Source organism: Annulohypoxylon truncatum (genome assembly GCF_022578515.1).
Source record: "Annulohypoxylon truncatum strain CBS 140777 unplaced genomic scaffold F4807scaffold_35, whole genome shotgun sequence".
NCBI lineage: Eukaryota > Fungi > Ascomycota > Sordariomycetes > Xylariales > Hypoxylaceae > Annulohypoxylon > Annulohypoxylon truncatum.
The window spans coordinates 419,013-436,753 of record NW_025953821.1 but is presented as its reverse complement, the minus strand read 5'-3'; the positions used below and the strand labels follow the sequence as shown (position 1 = coordinate 436,753).

The following is a 17,741-nucleotide window of genomic DNA, read 5'->3' as shown; positions in this document are numbered from 1 at the left end:
ACGTAATTGGATCTCTTGATTATGTCATCGCAACCAATTCAAAGTTTCACTTCAGAGCACACTAGTCTGCAACGAAAAACCACTTCTGAAACTTCACATTAAATTATCAGTTCAGTAATTACTAAGTTGTAAATCTACCTGACTAACATTCCAAAGTCGTTTGACTGACTAGACTCTCTTCGATGCCACGTTCATTTTCATGATGGCCTGAAGCGGGAATGAAATCGTTACAGAAAAGCCAACGTGTTTCCGTCTTGACCCGACTTCCTTTCCAGCCATTGATGGTCTCTGGGAATAATGGAATCTTATCCCGGAGTGACAAGTCATGAGCAATTAAAACAAGGCAATTATCAGCCGCGTCGAGTTCCTGGATTTTCCGGACCGTATCCATAGCCGCGTCGTGGTCGGGGAACATACGAGGTGCCACCGTGAAGAAAGGCTCATCGGGGCGGGTCAACTGTTGAAGAATTTCACCAGGACATTGCGATGGGCCCGTTAGTATCCCATTCAAACTAGTTGTAGAAGGCAATGGTAGGTAATTGCTGGGTCGGAGTAGGCCTGGATGGTGGCACGCATCCGCACCCATGAACACGAAAGTCGGCTCGTCAGCTGTTGTTCGCGCAAGAGCACAGAGATGACCGACTGCATGTCCCGGCGCGTCTAGTAGATAGAAAGACCCATCACCAAAGAAGTCCATGGCATCGAAGCGACCGATCTTGAGCCCCGCTTCGAAGGAAACCTCCCGAACCACGCGACCTTCTGCGTCGCTGTCGAGTACAGTCCCATCAGGATTCGTCGGCCAACCGGGCCAGGAGGCGCCTCGGACGCCGGGTCCGACGATTAGGTCGGTGGTAGGTGGAAACCGGGACACGTCCCCGACATGGTCAAAATGATTGTGAGACCAGATGACAGCCCCAATGTCGGCGCTACGGATTCCGAGACCGCTTGTATCTCCATCCAGTACGGACGGTACATCCGAGCCGGGTGTGACGGTTGTTGTAGCTGTGATAATCGATACTATCTTGGGTGCATAGTTCTCCCAGTCTGTACGGACACCCAGGTCGAATATCACGTGCTGGTTCCCATGCGAAACCAGAAAACAATATATTGGGGCATGAAGCCCTGTGAAGCCATCAATTGGAGGTTGCCAGAAGAGGGAAGGGTTAAGATGGAGGAGCGTCCCGCTGCCATCACGTCAGTTATTTCACCCTATAGTTCTGATCGTCGGTAGCGTAGCTTACGTATCAATAACCCTAACATCTACTGTATACGCAGAATCTGGTATTCCTAGTGCTGGTGGGGACTTCGGCGTCCCTAGATTAGCCACCATTTCGTTTACGGTAAGCAAGTCGAGCCTTGCCTATAGCACAGTCAGTTCCGATCAATACTGAATGATTGCAGACGTGTGCTCGGAAGTTCTAATTTGTGCTGTAGCTAGCCACTACTAAGTTACTCGGGGTCAGCCAGGATTACGCGAGGATGACAATACCCGGTTCACAACACCGATCAAAAATTGAAGCTTATGATTGAACAACTCGGTTCCCAGCCTCAAATCCCGAAAATAACGTTATGCGAAAGATTTCGAGTTCCTTGGTGAAGGATATGATTGGATCTTTTAGGTAGCTGAGTGTAGGCTAATGCCTAGTGGTTTACCCCTTGCCGAATTCAAGTAGTGACGGTGGCTTATGTAAGCCAGGTCAAGGGGTATTAGGTCTCTAAAAATCAACAATTCCTCCTGGGCTGAAAACTGATAGTCACTGACTTGTTCCAGAGAATACAAAAGTACATACTTGGGTTTGCGTGGAAGACGATACTATCTTTTTACACGACGTTGAAACATCCGCAAATATGACCGCCGCAGTTCAATCCCCGGTCCTTCCGTTGGTGGAAAAGGAGAAGGAGGCTAACATAGCAATTGAGGAGGGAGATGCATACTATTGGTGGCGTACCAGTGGTCAGGACCTCTCCAGAATGCTTCAAGAGGCCGGCTACCCTGACGAGGCAAAGCGCCAATTCCTCAATTTCTTCCGGGAGACCATCTGCCCAACATTAGGAGGTAAACCAGATAGCAATGCTCTTAGAACCGCCGTCGGCTGGGACGGTAGTCCCTTCGAATACAGTTTTGAGTTTAAGGAATCAACTAAGAGCGCCGGCGTGCGCTTCGTAGTTGACCTTACCCAACTTCGCCCGGGAGACAAGACCGCCCCTTTAACCACTAAGACTTCGGAAAATGTGATCGAATCGCTAGCTAAGAGGACTCCCTTGTTCGACGACAACTGGGTATGGATTTTGAATATTTCTCACTACTATTATCCCATCGACTGCCCTGAGTTTATTTATTGATTTAATTTACCACTAACTGCCTACGCGTTAATTAGCATCGCGCCCTTTCGCAATGGTTCGTTTACTCTCAAGCATCCGAAAGCGAACAAAAAGCTCTCGTGGCAGCAGCAGGATACCAAACAAACATAATCATGGGCTTTGATATCAACGCTAAGATCTTAGATCTAGCCCCGGGATATCTTCCCGTAATGGCTAAGAGTTATTTCCCTCCGTGCTTCGTAGCTGAGGCCAAAGGCTTCACCCGCTGGCAAGCTCTTAGCCTGGGAATCCGGCAGATCCCGGATATCGGCTTACATCCTAACATTCTGTTAGCCCTCAAGATGATCGAGGATTATGTTGCAGCCAAGCCTGAGCTCGCGGGTGGAGCGCGTGGCCTGTCAACTGATTTTGTCAAGGCAGGAAAGGCCCGTCTTAAGATCTACATGCGCTACACCGGTGACGACTTCGAGGAGGTATGGGATTACTATACACTAGGTGGAAAAATTCCTGACCTTGAAAGCGACAAAGAGATGTTTCGGGACTTGATGACTCTCTCAAGCCCGTCCACCTACACTGCTGAGGACTGGAAGCACATTGAAGTAGACCCACGCCGACGCGCTGCTTTTAAGACAAAACCTACTGCTGTGTACTTTTCGCTCTCGCCTGATAAGCCGTACCCGATCCCCAAGGTCTACTTTTACCCGGCCCGTGCTGCACCTAATGACAAGGTGATTGCGCGTGGATTGGACGCGTGGCTGACCAAGTACAAATGGCACGACGGAGGGAAGTCGGTTGAAGAGCGAGTAGAGACGGTCTTGTAAGTTACTCGTTCAATTTTTCTTGGCTATTTCAACTGACAGAAGTTTATAGCACCCACAGGAAGCTAGAAGAGAACCCCGGCATCTTCACTTTCATCGGTCTCGGGAGAAAGGAAGACTCTACCAAGAAGGGTCTGAGCTTGCAGGTGTATATGACACCTGAGCTATACGTGACTCCACGTTTCTAAATGTACTAGTTTAAATTGATATCGACGGCCCTGTTCATAGTAGCTCTAGCTTGTAGGATAAATTGATAGCATTGTTGAATATCTTGCCTTATGACTTAGCTGGTGGACATGGTTGCATTTTATTCGCAGCTTTTGCGACAGCTTTGGTGATGAGGAAAAGTAGCTTCACCACTGGCTGCAAGCGCTTGTAGGCCTGCTAGGACGTAGACTTGTCTGCTAAGTTTTAGTGGAAAATCGCTATAGCTTAAGGAGATCAGCCACTAAAAAAAGACACCACATAGCTGGAGTGCAGGTATGCTTCATACTATGGGTACATACCGCCTTAGGCCATGAACAGATGTGCGAGATAGATTTTGACCTGGACCTCCGTAGGCTTTCAATTAAGAATGACCTACTAGTAAGAAATGTTAGTAATTTGATGCGTGACGCAATAATTCAAGCTGACATGCTGTGGTCAAGAGAATATTTCGCACGAGTGTTTACGGACTAAGGCTTTGTAATGTGGGGTATTTTCGCAGGGTGGCGCGCTTTTGTTCAGTGGCTGAGCTCCCTAAAACTATAGCAGCTCTCTACTCAGCCACAGTAAATAAATCACTATGAATTCGGAGCTAGCCCTTAGATGGTACTGATGGATTGCCGTTATCAAATAGGTAGGTTACGCATTGTACCGGAAGGCGAGGACACAACATCAACCTGAAAAAATAACACAACGTGGGATCAAGGCTTTAGTTATATTTCTCAGGTTTCTGAACTCTTTTAACTTAGGCGCCTATATAAGATTAAGATGAAGAGAAATACATGATGGCAAGCCTTATTGATCAAGCTCAGCCTCGATGACACCCTGCACGGCGAGCGGAGACCGCCAGATACGCACAAGCTTATACCCAGCAGACTTTAGCAGGGCGCGCCAATGTACCTCTCGTCTCTCTACTCCGGCCACCATCACCATCATGGTCAGATCATACGCTGTAGTGTGGGGGTGGGCCAGAGACTCAGGTGCAATGTGATCATGGATGAGAAGTGTGCTGTATCCTGGTTTCATAGCCTCTTTCTGCATCTCAAGGATCTTGCGCGCCGGCTCTTCGGACCAGTCATGTAGCACACCATGCATATAATACGCACGCGCTCCTGTGACCAAAAAGTGAGTCAGTGGGCTATTTCTTACTGAGCATGATAGAGCGTCTTACCTTTGATGGGTTGCGGTGTGAAGAAATCGTAGCCTATTTTGTTGACATCATCCGGACATTTGGAGCGCTGAATGACATCGGGGAGATCTTCCAGGTACAGTCGGCTGGCTGTTTCCGGGTGTTCCTGGCGGAATCGCTCTATGTCGTGGCCAATATTGCCTCCCACATCTACTACGAGCGGTGACTGCGCATCTGCTGTCTCCAAGAGCGTGTTATGCGGGAATATTTCTAACCACCCGGCTTGATTCGCCATCACTAGATTTAGTGTTAGATATACTGAAAGAACGAGTTATGGGGATATTATCTGGTACCTCCTCCCATGACATGGTCAAACGACGCGCCCTCAACGGGGTGAGACTTGTAGTACTTGAACATGTCATCACCCTGGCAACCTTTGGCAGCCTGAAAGACGCCGTTCTTGGGATCCACGGGATTTTTGTAGCCATTTTGCTCTAGGAATTCTGGCATCTTGAAAAAGCAGGGTGTGGTAGCATCGTAGCTAATTGTAATCATTTAGCATACACGTGTTTGAGAGCATCCGAGCCGTTCTCTCCAGGGGGTGACTTACAGATGGTTGATCCATTCGCCGAATACTGGCACTGTAAAGGATATAGACAACTTGGTCGGCTTGAACACACCGATTGAAGTCTCCTGGAGGACATGATTTGCTGCTAGATGACGGAGAATGCGAACTAGATGGTCGCTCGATTAGCTTCTAAGTCTTCGTTTAGACCCATTTGTGAGGCACTAACATAGGAGAGCAGGGTCGCAAGACACCAGCTCAGACAACTGCTCGCAGGTCATTTCTCCATCTCCGAGCTCATGCCACTTATCATAGAGCTTCAGGTCCTTCGCGACCTTCAAAGCAGCTCCCAATGCGGGCTGATTGAAATGTTAGCTTTTGGCGCCAAGACAAATAGGGGTTCGGTGGTACCTGGCCCATGCATGTTCTCGCGACGAACTCCCATGGCGTCTCAAGACGAGATACGAGAGCATACGCTGCTAAAACTGCCTGGATCCTTTCTCCATCATTGCTGAATGAGTCAGCACCTATGGCGTTCAGGGTTTGGATGAGGCTCTGAGGCTGAGAAGCCTTATGCCCATTTACTCCATTCGTAGTGGATGCCATGCTCGGATCTACGACAAGGATACTAATGGGTGTCGCGCAATTTCACAAATTGACCACTGCTTGCTCTAACTAAGTATTGGCTAATGGGAGTAAATAACGACGTCTATGATAAGCGAGGGTGGATGCTTACCAAAGGCCCGAGTAATCCTACCTGACCCCGAGTATACAAAAGGGGCGATTTTCTAGTTACCCAAATACGAGCCCTAGTCATCACACTTGACCAAAAAAGAATCGAATTTGAGAGCGTATCATGAAATGGAATGATCTGGCTTGATAGTTGTGTCAAAGGCTGGACCGGAAGACCCCGATGAAGCAAGTATTAGAGCCGCGGATTTGAACTTATTCGGCCGCACCGAGACAACAGATGTAGAATAGAGGACTTTCTCATTCGAATAGACGAAGATGTGGTTTTCAATTCCATTGGCCGTGGTCATTCTATTCTCGGTCGCTATTTTGCACCGCCTGTTCTTACATCCTCTTAGCCGCGTCCCGGGACCCTTCCTAGCTCGCTTCAGCTCCTTGTATTTACATGTCATTTGCTATCTCGGGATAGAGGCAAGGGTCCTCCGACATTATCACAACAAATACAAGACGAAAGTGCTTCGAGTCGCGCCAAATTCCGTCTCTGTCTCTGATAGCGATGCGATCGGCGATATCTACATCAAAGGGGGCGGATTTCCCAAAGACGACAGATACAAGAATTTCAATCTCGGACCCATCGTATCTATCTTCTCGTCACTCGACAGGGAATATCGCGATGTCCGCGCCAAAGCAGTTGCACCTCTCTTCTCTCCAGCGCAGCTGCGGGCTGAAAGCGGGCCTGAAGGCGTCATTGGTGGTTGCGTAGCTGAGTTCGTGGATCAGCTTCGAAAGTCTAAGGAGGCCGGAATTGGGGCGGACCTGATTGATATGTGCGCGAGACTCTCCATCGACGTTGTCACGGGCTACCTTCTCGGCCAGCGGTACGGAGGTCTGCAAGAAAATGCGCATTTACCTCCACAAGAGCGCCAGTCTCACAAACTCAGCGCGAATCACTTCATCTTTTCTATAGTGGCATTCTCACGTTTTTCGTTATTACCCCACCGCATCTTCCAATTCTTGTACGCAGTCTCCCAACGTCTGAGCACCAACGATGAAGTCACCGACTCCTTTATCAAGCTCGACCAATTTACCAACCGCGTTCTAGAGAGCACAGCGACAGGGGAGAAACTTTCGGAGAAGCCAAATGGAGGCCTCTACCATGAACGACTTATTTCGCAGGCGGGGATCTCCCGGATGGAAGCCGCAGCACAGTCTCAGGCTGTGGTATTCGCTGGCGCTGATTCAACTGCAGTCATGTTAGCCACGATATTGTTTCACTTGGTGCAGAATGGTGCGGCGCGCAGCCGGCTGCTATGTGAGGTGCGCTCAGACAAGCCGCAAGACATGCGATTTCTACGTGCCGTCGTCAAGGAAGGCCTACGTCTCGGTATGGCTAATCCGACGAGGATGACTCGTATCGTGCCTGCTTCAGGGCTTCGCGTTGGCGACGTGTTGCTTCCGCCTGGCACTATCGTAGGTTGCGCTGCATACAATCTACACCACGATCCAGATGTTTTTCCCGAACCTTTCGCTTTTCGCCCCGAAAGGTGGCTGGATGACGGTACAGACCGCGGTCTGCGGCGACCTGGGATGGAGAAGAGCATGATTCCCTTCGGTGTTGGCTCACGAGCTTGCATCGGTAAGAATCTTGCTCAACAACAGCTACATGATGCCGTTCTGGCCGTCGTGGACAGCGAAGTGCTAGAAGGCGCTCGGACGTGTCAGGAGCGCATTGAGATAATCGAGTGGTTCAATGCTGACATCAAGGGTCATCGTCTCAACATAAAATGGTCATAGGGGTAATATGCACCACACCGAAATGCGTAGTGGTCTCAAAATAGAGTAGGTAGATAGATTTTCAAGTAGGTACCTATCTACATAAGAACACGCATAAGTAAACTATACACTGATAATGGTATACTCGTAAAATCTATCCGAGAGAGTCAGGATATTAACCTCAAAAAATCGGAAGTTGATAGCGATCTAAGACTCAACTGACCACCCCCTCTGTACGCTTCTGAATATAATTAGATATGAATTACACCTACCTATGTCTCATCTGACGTTATTCTCAAAATCATCATGAAGGCCGAGTACTCAGTGCTGAAATATTCGTAGATAAAAGATTATATACGGTATACATGAAATCATTCTCAAAGCCAAGAATATTAATCAGAACACTTTTCTGCAACTTTCTATAGAGCCTTGTAACTATTTTCATTATATCCGCCAGCATAAACACCACAGCATTGTGTTAATTTAAGATAAATTACGCATCTAGCTAGAGAATGTGCAAAACATGGTTAGAGTCATGAGCTGTTATCCCGAGTTCTTGTAAATAGAGGCACAATAGCGCCGTAATAGTAGGGTTCACAAACTCGCGTGACGTTGGTAGCTGCAAAACGGTTGCCAAGACCCCGGTTAGCTGCAGGAATATAATCGATGCAGGTCCGGAATACTAGCCTTAAACAGGGTATATGGCCCAGGTCACCGGGTCTAGAGCTCAGCTGTCAGCCGCTCAGGTCAGTATCGCTTAAAATAGGATAGCTATTAACCGCTATAATCCACTGAAGTTGTGCCTCTCGACTCAGCAGGATCACCAACCGTCGTAAATGGTAACGTCTTACAACACTGATTTCGACTTTCCCCTAGTCATAGCCTGTTGGCTTGGGATCTAAATAATGTAATCCTTTGTAGATACTGTAGCATCCTAACAGGGATATAAATTAGTCTAATGCATGCTTTTGGCCCCTACATCCCTACAAAAACGTGGTCGTACACGTAAGGTAAACTTGGGGCTGAATGGTGCTTAGGCAAGGACCACAGCATCTGAACCCCATCAGTCGTGATAGAGACAAGGCATCATCTTCCATAGGCTTCCTCAAGTTGTCTATAGTGTGGCGTAGCATGGAAACTTTACTATATAAGAGCATCAGCTCGCAATGATTAAACGACTATCACAACACAAGTTGATAAGCAGTTCAACGGGGACTATATCAACCCACTTCGGGCATATATAGATCGAAATTGCCCCTTTATCTCTTCTTAGTCATTCCTTTACTTAATTCATCTAATAATTATTGAAGGCACTTGCCGTTAAATTACGGGCATATTTGAGATCATGTACATTCTCCGCCCGAGTTCGTTGCTATTAGCAACTAGCCTCCTGAATCAAGGAAGCTCTGTTCTAGCGGCTGTTATCAAGCGGAGCACCAACCAAAGCTTTGACTATGTCATTGTTGGTGGTGGTACTGCTGGCCTAGTACTGGCAAACCGACTCACTGAGGACTCAGATGTGAAGGTTGCCGTTATTGAGGCCGGCACTTTCCCGGAAGACGTTGTTGGAAATATGACTCAAGTTCCCGCATATGCCCCTCAATTCGAAGGCGCTGAGCTTGATCTTGAATGGAATTTCACAACCACTCCCCAAGCTGTATGACCCCTTTATGCCTTTTAAAGGGGGCTTTAACTAACCGATTACTATTTAGGGGTTGGGTAACATTCCTGTTTCATATTATCGAGCAAAAGCAGTAAGTAGATTCTCTTGCGAGTATGCTCAACTTATCCACTGACATCGAACGCAGCTGGGTGGTTGTAGCGATATCAATTTTATGGCATACGGCCATACCTCGAAAGGTACTCACCAGCTGTGGGCCGACCTCGTAGGTGACGACTCCTACACATATGACAATATGTTGCAGTACTACAAGAAAACCATGAACTTCTCTCCTCCAAATGCTGAGACGCGTTTGGCCAACGCTACCCCTACTTATAATGCCGATGATACTGCAACTGGAGGCGGAATTGATGTCACATTTCCATCATATGCCCAAAGCTGGAGTACTTGGGTTGCGCAAGGACTTGCAGCTATTGGACTTCCTCAGGCCCAAAGTTTCGTTGATGGCAATCTTCTGGGACACTCGTGGCAGATGACTGGCATCACTCAATCTACCGGTATCCGTTCATCTGCCCAAGCTGGTTATCTGCGCCCAGTCCTCAGCCGTCCCAACCTCACCATCTTGAATGGCACGTTCGCTGAACGCATCATATTCAACGGGGATACGGCCTCGGGCGTTGAGGTAACTTCAAAAGGGGAAACGTACACCCTCAGTCCCAGTAAGGAGCTTATTCTCTCCGCCGGAGTCTTCCAGTCGCCACAGCTTCTGATGGTATCGGGAGTTGGTCCTAAAGCGCTACTCGAACAGTTCAATATCCCCCTTGTGAAGGATCTTCCCGGTGTTGGCCAGAACATGCAGGATCACATCACGGTACCGATTTCTTACCAGGTCGACGTAGTCACTTCATCAACGTTAGAAGGATCTGCCTTAGCCGATGCTATCACTGAATGGAACACTCATGGAATTGGCCCGCTGTCTAACAACGGGGGTGACTACATTGGGATGGAGAAAGCTCCGGCCGAGTTCCGGGCGAACTTCTCAGCCGAGGTGGTTAAGCGTATGCAATGTACCCTATGATCTAGTATCTGAACCAATATCGACTAACGCCCATCCTTCTAGAACTATCTGCACTCCCTGCAGACTGGCCCGAGCTGCAATACAACGTGCTCCCTGCAACCGTATCGACCACGTCCATTGGTGGCGAGGACTCGGTACTCGGTGGAAACTATGGGAGCATGCTTGCATCGGTTATTGCGCCGCAATCCAGGGGCAACGTATCAATCGCTTCTGCAAGCATGAGCGACGCCCCACTCATCAACCCCAACATCTTCACTGCGCAGGCCGACATCGATCTGCTGCTCACTGCATTCAAGCGCGTGCGCCAGACCCTGCAATCCTCCGCCATGGCACCGATCATGATTGGCGAGGAGTTCTACCCCGGTCCAACCGTGCAGACGGACGAGCAGATCTTGGACTATCTCACTGAAACCGTCCGTCCATTCTCGCATGGATTCGCCACGTGCAAGATGGGCAACTCTTCTGATCCTGATGCTGTCGTTGATAGCCATGGCAGGGTATTCGGGATCAAGAATTGTGAGTGTCCAACCTAAATAGACTGTTAACCGAAATCATATCCTAATAGCATTATAGTGAGGGTCGTTGACGCTTCTGCATTCCCTTTCCTACCACCTGGTAAGTCTCTCTGTAGCATTCCTACTAATGCTCAAGGTTGAGAATAGTTTGCTGACTTTACACTTCCTCAACAGGGCCAGCACCACAGATCCAAGTTTGTAAGTATCCGCCTGTAATCACATCACACTTCTATTTGAGACTAATGTAAAATAGACACACTTGCCGAAAAGCTTGCCGATGATATCAAGCAGACGGTCTACTAGAGAAGATAGTGTATACTACCTTGGTTCTGTTATTCAGGGGTCTGTTTTAGTTTCAAGAATTGTGATAGAATGGGCGAACCTGTTGCGTTTGTTAGGTCAAGAAATCGGTTGCATTACACTTAAAGGTGTTAACACTATGTTAATAGGTACCTAGGCACCTGCCGTATTCGAGTAGGAATGAAATTTCATGTTTTAATGAATCCTCTCATGCTACCAAGTTCCTGGGATGAATGTCTCCAGCTAGGTACCAAGCAGGTACTCATCTCAAAAGAGTAAACTCACACTTTGTAAAATAATTACCGGTGATATTACTCCAATTGCTTAGGTAGGTACCTACCTACATGAAGTTGAAAAGTGTTCATCACATTATTGTAAGAAATTACGAAGATTTCATTAGTATCGAAAACTACCTAGTACTTCTACCGGTAGGAAAGCAGGTAAGTTGGTAATTAGGTATGCAGTAGGATATAGTGCGAGTGGCAGTTTTAGTCAATTGCATGCCCCTATTCAAGATCGGAGCTTCAGGGGATATCTAGTTGAGTACCTATTGTTACAGTAATTCTTTAAATCCTCAACTACCAAATTACATTGACTTAAGTGAATCTTCCACTAGAACGCCCTCCTAATTATTACTTCAACTTTTTCTTCTCCTTTCTCTCCAGGGACGCATAGACAAATGGATAGGTTAGATCCGCCACCTCTGTCACAACAAATAAGAAGATTGTCATATGTGTAGCTGCCACGGGATAGCTTTCGGGATAATTCAAATATCGCCAGACAAAAATAAGTTCCGCGAAAACGGATCCAATCCACCGAGTAAACCTGTACTCCTGGTCAGCTGCAGAGTATCACACGGGATAGAATGATAGGCACTTACCAGATCCCCCAAGAGTGACCAGATGTGTTATTCCTAGACATCAACTGTGCCACCGAAGTGGTGCTCACTATGATCTGGTCTGTCCAGGCGAGGTAGAACCCGGCCTCGTACTGGTTGTCGTATGTTTTGAGAAAAGCCCAGAACATGACAAGCATCCCGGTGATGCCACCCAGCAAGATCCAGCCAAGATTCTGAGCCACGAGCGGGGCATGTTTCCATTGCTCGCGACCGAACTTCCATGTCGTGTACACGATACCAATATCGATGACGAACCATGGGAAGAAAGAGACGACCTGGGCGGCAGATTCCGGGATCGCGGCCCCGAAGAGAAACTCCCAGGCTATGTTGGCGCACCTATCGAGTCCCAGTCATGTGTGAGTCCCATGTTATCAGATGAAGGAAGAGGCACGTACAGGCAAACAAGGGGCATGCCATAGGATTTATCGCGGTAGGCTTGCCGGATATAGAGGATGTACGCGGTGGTCCAGCAGAGGCCTGAGCATAGTATGAGGCCATCTTGGACTTGGAGATAATGGACAGGGGGTTGATTGACCTTGTCAATGGGGTTAAGGGGGAGATGGAAGTCGGACAGCATCTTCTACTATCGACTAAGGATCCGAAATAGACAAGGGAAGATAAGGGATGTCTCGTGGTGTGTGGCGAAGGAGGTTGATATGGTAGATATGGACTAAAACAAAAACTTCTACTCATTATTAGAATGGCGAAATATAACCTTGATTTCTGGATGTCAGAATCTGCTTCTACAATGTCCAACCACGTGATAAACCTTTGCTTATTTACTCGGGGTTGTCGACGCACGATAAATTTGTTTTTGTGTCCACTCAGGATCAGTGAAAAGTACCAACATGCTGGGTCAGATTGGGAGTTCCTCTAGTTATCTTGGCATTCTGTGATGGTTAATTGGAATGGAGACAACAGCTTTGTCAGTTATTACGCACATGCGTAGTCTGCTAGGCAAAACAAGGAATTTCACCTTACACGCCTCACGATGACTTTTCGCTTGCGAGTTATTGCCAAGTTATAGCCAAGCGTAAGTACCGTCAATTCTAGTAGCTTGTGCAAAAGAACCAATAAGAGCGCACACTAAGCCCTATCCGAAAGACGGGGGTGTAATCCTGCGGCTTACCTTAAATTTGGATAGGCTAGCATGATAGAGCTACCAGCTCCAGAGCAGATGTTACCTACGTGGAGCTTATTTCTTCTTTGAGAAGTATCTCGTGAACGTTGATTGGTTACTAGTCACCATACGTAATAGCTGTTGCGAAGATTTGACGAAGACTGCATATCTTCTAAAAGACAACTGATCTGTCCTATGCTGTTATTGTAAGCAGAGAGACAGAGTCGAATACTTGCTTTCCAAGTTCATCATGAACCAAGCTAATCCATATGAACGAATTTAGAATGTCCTGCATATCGGTCCATAGTTCAATATTACACGAACTCATGATAGCGCGCAGCCATGGTCTCAGCCATTCCTCGTCAGCCTTTGTAAACACTGAAACGGCCCCCACCATGAGAAGCCAAAGCTGAAACTGAGGTGGCATGTCCGAGAAAATGCCCCTCATTAGACAATCCTTATATAGAGCGGAGAAGTGAGTATACGACATCCGCATATACTTCCACTGCAGAAAAACGCTTGAAGAAAAAGCCAGTAGACCGAGGCGAATAAGTTCATTCGTTGAGCCGGCGTCAAATTCCATATCGAGAAGACGATACATAACCGAAGCCATAGTGTCCAGGAACATTTCTTTTGGAATGCGGGTCTTGGATTTTGCGGCGAGGTTGATCAGGGAACAAAATCCTTCCATAACTCTCCACGTTGTGACGAGTTCGTGGGTTATACTCCCACAAAGTTTGTCTATTTTCCAATCCGAACTTGTCGGGAAAGGTTCCGGAAACAATAGAGAAGGCTCCGAAGAGAGTATGTCTGAGAATAAGGGGCTTAATCCAGTGTAAAGGGCCATCCCGAGATCGCATCTATGATAATTAGCCTTTCAAATTGGGAAGAACCACAGTTGTTCATATCAGTACTTACCTAAGGATTTCTATTAGAAGTTTCGAGCTCCCTTTAAATGCTGTTATACCTCCTCTCAGGTCAATAATCTTGCGAAGGCCCTCCATATGGTGTCTAGCGGACACGTATTCGTTCATAAGGAGTGCATGGCCTGCGAGGGCCAAAACCACGGAGGCTGTGAGGATTGAAACTTTAGAACGACCATCTCCCTCGTGCAAAAGCCTCTCACGAAGAATCTGGATCGTCTTGAAGAAATGAGGCGACGTCTCACCAGAAGGTGTGCGGTGCAATAGCAAATTGAAGTAGTCGTGTGTTGTAAAAATCATAGTATGGAGGTAGGCCGCATCGAAGGCTAGTGGCTCAATCCACTGCTTCTTGTCACCCTTGTCAAAGGATATGCATGTCTCTAATGGGAATAAAGCTTGTTTCGCGATGGAAGAAACTAGCCTCATGTTAGGCAATTGTTCTATACAGCCTCCGGGAGATAAATTTAGCTTACACCGTAAAACGACTGCAACCGTGGAAAGGTCTACATTGTCGGCAAAGTGGACCGTCGACAGCTGCGAGCCAACGTTAGGTGGGATCGGGTGGCGTCTTACGATCAAAGAGGCATTGCTTGGTGATTTAGTTAGACCATTCGTGGTGTTTACTACTTCGCTTAACTCCACCACTTTATTCTCCTTTTTCTTTGTCGGCCGAGTTTTCCCCCGATTCTTCCCCATCATGACATGCTTCCTAATGAACTTGCGCAGATTGGGGTCAGGCTTGTCTAAGCTAGTCGACACCACAAAAGGCATCCCTGCAAATGTGATGTGAGGCTCGGTTTCGTGCGAGTGGAATAAGAGGAATAGGACTGCATCTACTCACCTGACAGCTGTGTGGTAGCCATATCGTCGGAATTAGATCAGTAAGAGATAGCTTGGGATACCTAGGTACTGAGTCGGCGTGCATAGATCTAGACCATGTCTGAGCGCTTAGAAGTTGCAGTTCGCATCATCAACACGTGGCCGCAGGCTCTTTAGAGGATCAGTGAAGACATAGGCGCGGGTACGTCGAGCCGATATTGTTTACGGGAATGGGGAAAGAGTTGAAGAGAAGAGGAGGAGTTCAGGTTGGAGCGTCGCTTGCCGGATCGCATTATGTTTCCGGGGGGTGAGATTGTTTGCCGATTCAGGAATAGCTTCGCATTACGAATCTCTGCACGCCTGCACCAACATATTGTATTCCATTTAGGGGATAGCGTGCATCAGCCGGCTCTCTATAGGCTGGGCATTTAAGTATCCACTGAAGTTTTCATAAAAACAACCAATCAAACTACGAGATGGGCTTAGTATACGCCCTTTGCGGAATGCAGTAAGGGGCCTCCACCAATTAGATTCAGGGGTCTCTGTTTAAGCTTGTTCCTAATTTGGAACCTACGGCAACGCAATTTTTATACTATCGGAATCTGAATGCGACCCCATGATGGGTCTATATTTGAAAACTAGGACGTGACGGCTTCGAAGCTATTCAATCTACGGATTTGCCCATCAAAGAATAGTTCTCGTGATACGAGGTTAGTCCTAATTCAGCATACAATATCAACACCGTCGGCCTTCAATGTCTTGCATAGCCCTTCATCCCAAATGTGTTAATTCTTAGGTCACATCAATGCTTTGTCGGTTGCTGAGTAGGTAGATATAAAAAATATAAGGAATATCATCAGTCAAACTTACAACACTTCTATCCAAATTCCAGTGACTTCATTCCAATTATTCTCTCATCGCTGCCGTTCAAGATGGTTTCTTCAAAGGAGCTACCGCCTTCAACCGTTCCCTTCTTTCCTAATCAATTCTTTAAAAATCAATTCCGCACCAAGCCCCAATACCCACCCCCAAACACAAATCTCTCCGAGAAAGTCGCTATCATTACTGGAGGAAACACTGGTCTTGGCTTTGAGGCCGCCACTCAACTGCTCTCATTCAAGCTCGGTACCTTGATACTTGCTGTGCGTTCTACCGCAAAAGGAGAGGCCGCCGCCGCAAAACTTCGGGCAAAATACCCGAAAGCAACCATCAATGTCTGGAAACTTGACATGAGCTCCTACGATTCTATCCAGGAATTTGCCAGTCGCGTGAATACTCAGCTACCTCGTCTTGACATGGTCATTCTCAATGCCGGTGTGAGCAAACTCGAGTTCGGGACCGTCGCGGCTACTGGGCATGAAGAAACGATCCAGATCAATTACCTGTCGACCGCTCTACTTGCTATCCTCCTGCTTCCCTCCCTTAAAAGTAAATCTCCGCCTGGGACACCCGGGCGGCTTACGATCGTCAGTGCGGCCCTTACTCTCGTCGCCAAGTTCCCAAACCGCGATGAGAATCCTCTTCTGCCGTCGTTCGATAATTCCAAGTATTGGGATCCAAACGACCAGTACTGCTCATCTAAACTCCTGATGCACCTGTTTCTCTGGAAACTCGTTGATTACATATCAGCAGATGATGTAATAGTGAATCTGGCGGATCCAGGATTCGTCAAGGGTACTGAACTCGCACGTGATGTCTCTGGTGGACAGCGTATAGGGTTGTCCATCTTTGCGTCTCTGACTGGCAGAAACAAGAAGCATGGTGCCTCTACCTATGTGGATGCGGTTGTGAACAAGGGCAAGGATTCCCACGGCGGGTTCATCATGAGTTGGCAGATTCATCCGTAAGTATATCCCATCCCTCAAAATCATATACATTTGCCAACCTGAATTTTCTCTCTAGGTTCCCTACTCTATTGTATACGTCGGAGGGGCAACAGATTACAGAGAGACTTTGGAATGAGACGTTAGCCGAATTTGATTTCGCAAATGCTCGTGGCATCATAGAGTCCATGAAGGGAAATTGAATCTAAGAGGATATGAATGGGACCTAGGACTGCGCGTGGTGAAGGATACCTACCTAGTTATTGAGTTGGTTTATTATTGTTCTAAATACCTGTGAAGTTGATCAGCATTACGATTTGCCTGATTTTCTGCCCTATGCGATAAATATAATTATATACAAATATTGATAGGTCTAGTTGAAGCTTTAACTAAATGAATTATTCTCAATAAATTCAGATATACGGAAAAGAGAAAAGGTACTATCGTCCGTCGTCCGCCGGTCCATCGCTACTTTGAATCGAGCAAAATTGTTAGTCAGCTAATGGCTTTAGTATATGAAAGCCGATATACGCTCTTCCAATAGGGTTCTTCGGGCCATTCCATTCTGGTTGCGCCCGGTCGCGGTTCGAGGTTGGAGGGTGGCGATTCAGCTTGGCGTTTGACGATAAAACATAAGATCAAGGGGAATTTGAGTCTAGAACGCGAGCCCGCCACTATCACCAACAGGTGGTCAGCCCCACATCATACCTAATCTTTAACTCCGTCGTGCTCCACCAAGTCACAGCCGAGCTAACCAGGGGATCTTGCTCGAGCGGCGCTAGAACGGACCCTTGGCCCTTGGTGGATGACAAGTCCCCGGCGACGGGCCGTATAAGCTAAGCAATACATGTCTTACTTACCGGGGGGTGAATAAATCTAAAATCCCGTACTCCACGTGGGGAGTGTCCGCTATAGAAGGACTCGTTACAGACCGGGATAAAAGTTACGGCCGTTGGTTCATCCTTAGAGCCATGTGGGATTCATGCATTCACGAGTCAGTTACCAGGTTACCTACCTATTCATGGATCTTCCTCCTGACATTACAAATCTTGATTTAAGGTTAAAAAAACAATAACCAACTTCACCTATTCACGTTAGATTATTAGATAATCCTTGAGCTTGTTTGTACTAAGAGCATCCTTC

At 47.3% G+C, this 17,741-nt stretch overlaps 8 protein-coding genes across 8 annotated transcripts; 4 read left to right on the top strand and 4 right to left on the bottom strand.

Moving 5' to 3' along the window:
- Positions 1–83: 83 nt before the first annotated feature.
- F4807DRAFT_237627 (beta-lactamase-like protein) lies at positions 84–1,589 on the bottom strand. The gene is made up of 2 exons (XM_047994242.1): positions 1,242–1,589; positions 84–1,184 (listed from the first exon to the last, which is right to left on the bottom strand). Exons 1-2 carry the CDS (start codon positions 1,328–1,330, stop codon positions 143–145), a joined length of 1,131 nt encoding a protein of 376 aa, XP_047850905.1. The 5' UTR covers positions 1,331–1,589; the 3' UTR covers positions 84–142.
- On the top strand, positions 1,590–3,639 carry F4807DRAFT_237614 (aromatic prenyltransferase). Its single transcript, XM_047994241.1, has 3 exons — positions 1,590–2,280; positions 2,379–3,139; positions 3,193–3,639. The coding sequence occupies exons 1-3, from the start codon at positions 1,849–1,851 to the stop codon at positions 3,326–3,328; spliced, it is 1,329 nt and encodes a 442-aa protein (XP_047850904.1). The 5' UTR covers positions 1,590–1,848; the 3' UTR covers positions 3,329–3,639.
- Positions 3,640–4,032: 393 nt separating this feature from the next.
- On the bottom strand, positions 4,033–5,690 carry F4807DRAFT_439864 (S-adenosyl-L-methionine-dependent methyltransferase). The gene is made up of 6 exons (XM_047999251.1): positions 5,450–5,690; positions 5,268–5,397; positions 5,084–5,207; positions 4,827–5,014; positions 4,516–4,770; positions 4,033–4,456 (listed from the first exon to the last, which is right to left on the bottom strand). The coding sequence occupies exons 1-6, from the start codon at positions 5,642–5,644 to the stop codon at positions 4,140–4,142; spliced, it is 1,209 nt and encodes a 402-aa protein (XP_047850903.1). The 5' UTR covers positions 5,645–5,690; the 3' UTR covers positions 4,033–4,139.
- A 356-nt stretch (positions 5,691–6,046) lies between these two features.
- F4807DRAFT_470328 (cytochrome P450) lies at positions 6,047–7,522 on the top strand (the record flags this gene model as incomplete). Its single annotated transcript, XM_048002804.1, has 1 exon — positions 6,047–7,522. One exon carries the CDS (start codon positions 6,047–6,049, stop codon positions 7,520–7,522), a length of 1,476 nt encoding a protein of 491 aa, XP_047850902.1.
- Positions 7,523–8,846: 1,324 nt separating this feature from the next.
- F4807DRAFT_470326 (GMC oxidoreductase) lies at positions 8,847–11,190 on the top strand (the record flags this gene model as incomplete). The annotated part of the gene is made up of 8 exons (XM_048002803.1): positions 8,847–8,865; positions 8,902–9,158; positions 9,214–9,255; positions 9,310–10,180; positions 10,243–10,716; positions 10,774–10,815; positions 10,890–10,913; positions 10,969–11,190. 8 exons carry the CDS (start codon positions 8,847–8,849, stop codon positions 11,016–11,018), a joined length of 1,779 nt encoding a protein of 592 aa, XP_047850901.1. The 3' UTR covers positions 11,019–11,190.
- A 341-nt stretch (positions 11,191–11,531) lies between these two features.
- F4807DRAFT_439860 (uncharacterized protein) lies at positions 11,532–13,006 on the bottom strand. Its single transcript, XM_047999250.1, has 3 exons — positions 12,309–13,006; positions 11,896–12,249; positions 11,532–11,840 (listed from the first exon to the last, which is right to left on the bottom strand). The coding sequence occupies exons 1-3, from the start codon at positions 12,488–12,490 to the stop codon at positions 11,648–11,650; spliced, it is 729 nt and encodes a 242-aa protein (XP_047850900.1). The 5' UTR covers positions 12,491–13,006; the 3' UTR covers positions 11,532–11,647.
- A 116-nt stretch (positions 13,007–13,122) lies between these two features.
- On the bottom strand, positions 13,123–15,019 carry F4807DRAFT_439859 (uncharacterized protein). Its single transcript, XM_047999249.1, has 4 exons — positions 14,798–15,019; positions 14,430–14,729; positions 13,952–14,372; positions 13,123–13,893 (listed from the first exon to the last, which is right to left on the bottom strand). Exons 1-4 carry the CDS (start codon positions 14,817–14,819, stop codon positions 13,227–13,229), a joined length of 1,410 nt encoding a protein of 469 aa, XP_047850899.1. The 5' UTR covers positions 14,820–15,019; the 3' UTR covers positions 13,123–13,226.
- Positions 15,020–15,370: 351 nt separating this feature from the next.
- On the top strand, positions 15,371–17,321 carry F4807DRAFT_237498 (NAD(P)-binding protein). Its single transcript, XM_047994240.1, has 2 exons — positions 15,371–16,618; positions 16,678–17,321. Exons 1-2 carry the CDS (start codon positions 15,708–15,710, stop codon positions 16,799–16,801), a joined length of 1,035 nt encoding a protein of 344 aa, XP_047850898.1. The 5' UTR covers positions 15,371–15,707; the 3' UTR covers positions 16,802–17,321.
- The last annotated feature ends 420 nt before the right edge of the window (positions 17,322–17,741 follow it).